Source organism: Aplysia californica, unplaced genomic scaffold (assembly GCF_000002075.1).
Source record: "Aplysia californica isolate F4 #8 unplaced genomic scaffold, AplCal3.0 scaffold00135, whole genome shotgun sequence".
Classification (NCBI taxonomy): domain Eukaryota; kingdom Metazoa; phylum Mollusca; class Gastropoda; order Aplysiida; family Aplysiidae; genus Aplysia; species Aplysia californica.
This window is the reverse complement of record NW_004797405.1, coordinates 864,294-866,149: the sequence shown is the minus strand read 5'-3', so window position 1 is coordinate 866,149 and position 1,856 is coordinate 864,294. Positions and strand designations below refer to the sequence as shown.

The 1,856-nt window shown below is 42.6% G+C and overlaps 1 protein-coding gene across 1 annotated transcript; it reads left to right on the top strand.

The window, feature by feature from the left end:
- Positions 1–280: 280 nt before the first annotated feature.
- Positions 281–1,198, top strand: LOC101854320. Its single transcript, XM_005096712.1, has one exon. It carries the CDS (start codon positions 281–283, stop codon positions 1,196–1,198), a length of 918 nt encoding a protein of 305 aa, XP_005096769.1.
- The last annotated feature ends 658 nt before the right edge of the window (positions 1,199–1,856 follow it).

Genomic DNA, 1,856 nt, shown 5'->3' with positions numbered 1-1,856 from the left:
AGATTCAACGTAGCTAACTGGAGAAACAGCATCTCTCTCTCTCCCTCTCTCTGTGTGTGTTTGTGAAATGAGCTCTCTGGTCGTTATGTCAGTCCACAACATTAGCTCTCTGGCCGTAACGTCAGTAGACAACATCTCATGTTGTCTCCCAGGTGTCGTGGGAGGTCAGAGGTCAGGGCTAATCAGTGACGCTGTGTCTGCCATAGTCACGGATCTCGTTCTCACAGTTGTTGTTCAGTTCGTACTAGGCGTCTTTTGCATCGTCGCCAACATAGTCAACATGATCGTCTTCATCAAGATCGGCTTGGAGGACGGTATTACCGTAGCTTTTTTCGCCCTGGCCATCTCTGATTTGCTGTTTGTAGGGATTTATTTCGTGATCTGTGCCTTAGCCCTGTTGCATAACGTGCTCAAGCTGAGGGGGTACGTTCGTTTCAATTCTCTTGGGTTCCTGCTCATCTGGTACAGCTCTGCCTTCTTCGATGCCTCAATGCTCATCACCGTTTTCCTTGCAGTACAGAAGTGTGCATGCGTAGCTATCCCCTTGTTGTTCAAAAACGTCTTCACGAGATCCCGGTGCGTCGTTGTGGTAGTGGTCATTTACGTGGGAACCTTCACTTGGTACATGCCTCTGCTCAGCCAACAGGGAATGAAAGAAAGGTTCGACCGACGGACAAACACGACCGCCTTGATGTATAAAGCACCACCTCACTTTTTGCTCATGTTGCAATTATTCAAATCTGTTAGCCGCACCGTGTTACCTGGAATTTGTCTTTCTCTCATTATCATTTCCGTCATTGTCCTCACCATCAAACTCAAACAAGCTAGCAAGTTCCGACAGGCATCGGCCTCCCATGGCAACAAAGACAACAACAAAAACTCGGACTCATCTTCCATGAAACAAAACCCCAGCTCTAGCAAAGAGCTTCGGGTCATCAAGGCCGTGACCTTGGTTTCGACTATCTTTGTCGTCTGCTATATTCCAGACATCGTTGTCTCATTTTGCCAGATCTTTTTTCCAGAATTATCCGACAGAGGACGATACCGAAACATGAGGAAGCTTGTGGATGAAATACACAGCGTCATGACCACAGTCAACTCGTCCGTAAACATCTTCGTGTATTTCACTTTTAACACTCGCTATAGGGAGAAGCTGGTCCGTCTGTTTTCCCAGTTCCGTAGATCTAGGAGCGGATAGGAAATAAACGTCAATAAACGAGAAGAAAAAATCTACTCCACTGTTTTCGGAACACTGTGAATGTATACCACCCTCTCATCACACATTTCAAGTTAGTAAACTAAATTCCTAAATTGTACTGCCAATGAAGCAAAGTTCTACTCGAAACACACGTTCTGAAAGTAAGTTAAAAGCATCAATAGCATGATGTCACGTCGATCCACGGAGAATGGACACCCCGGGAGATAATTACTAGGTTAAGTATATTCCAAATGGAGAGCTCAAGTTCACTTTTATATTACATGCAAGTTTCCATTTCCAAATTGTACATTAATCCAACCAACAGAGCAAAACAAAAAAGACAAGAAAAACAAAGCAAAACAAAACAAAACAAAACAATGGGTATAACAACAACAAACAACAACAAACAACAACAAACAACATTAAATACTCCACGTCTATCAGTATGTATTTTATAGCAGCAGAATGTGTGTGACATTTGCACTTTTGCATACATTTGCGCTTTTGATAAGTTGTGATATTGCAATTCTTGCCACGTACGAAAAGATTATTATACAAATCCATGCTATCTATCTATCTGTCTATCTATCGCTCTGTCTATCTATCTATCTATCTGTCTATCTATCTATCTATCTATCTATCTATCTATCTATCTATC

Bases quoted from the DNA above. Each gene is read 5' to 3' on its own strand.
- LOC101854320 (XM_005096712.1), top strand. From the start codon at position 281: ATGATCGTCTTCATCAAGATCGGCTTGGAGGACGGTATTACCGTAGCT.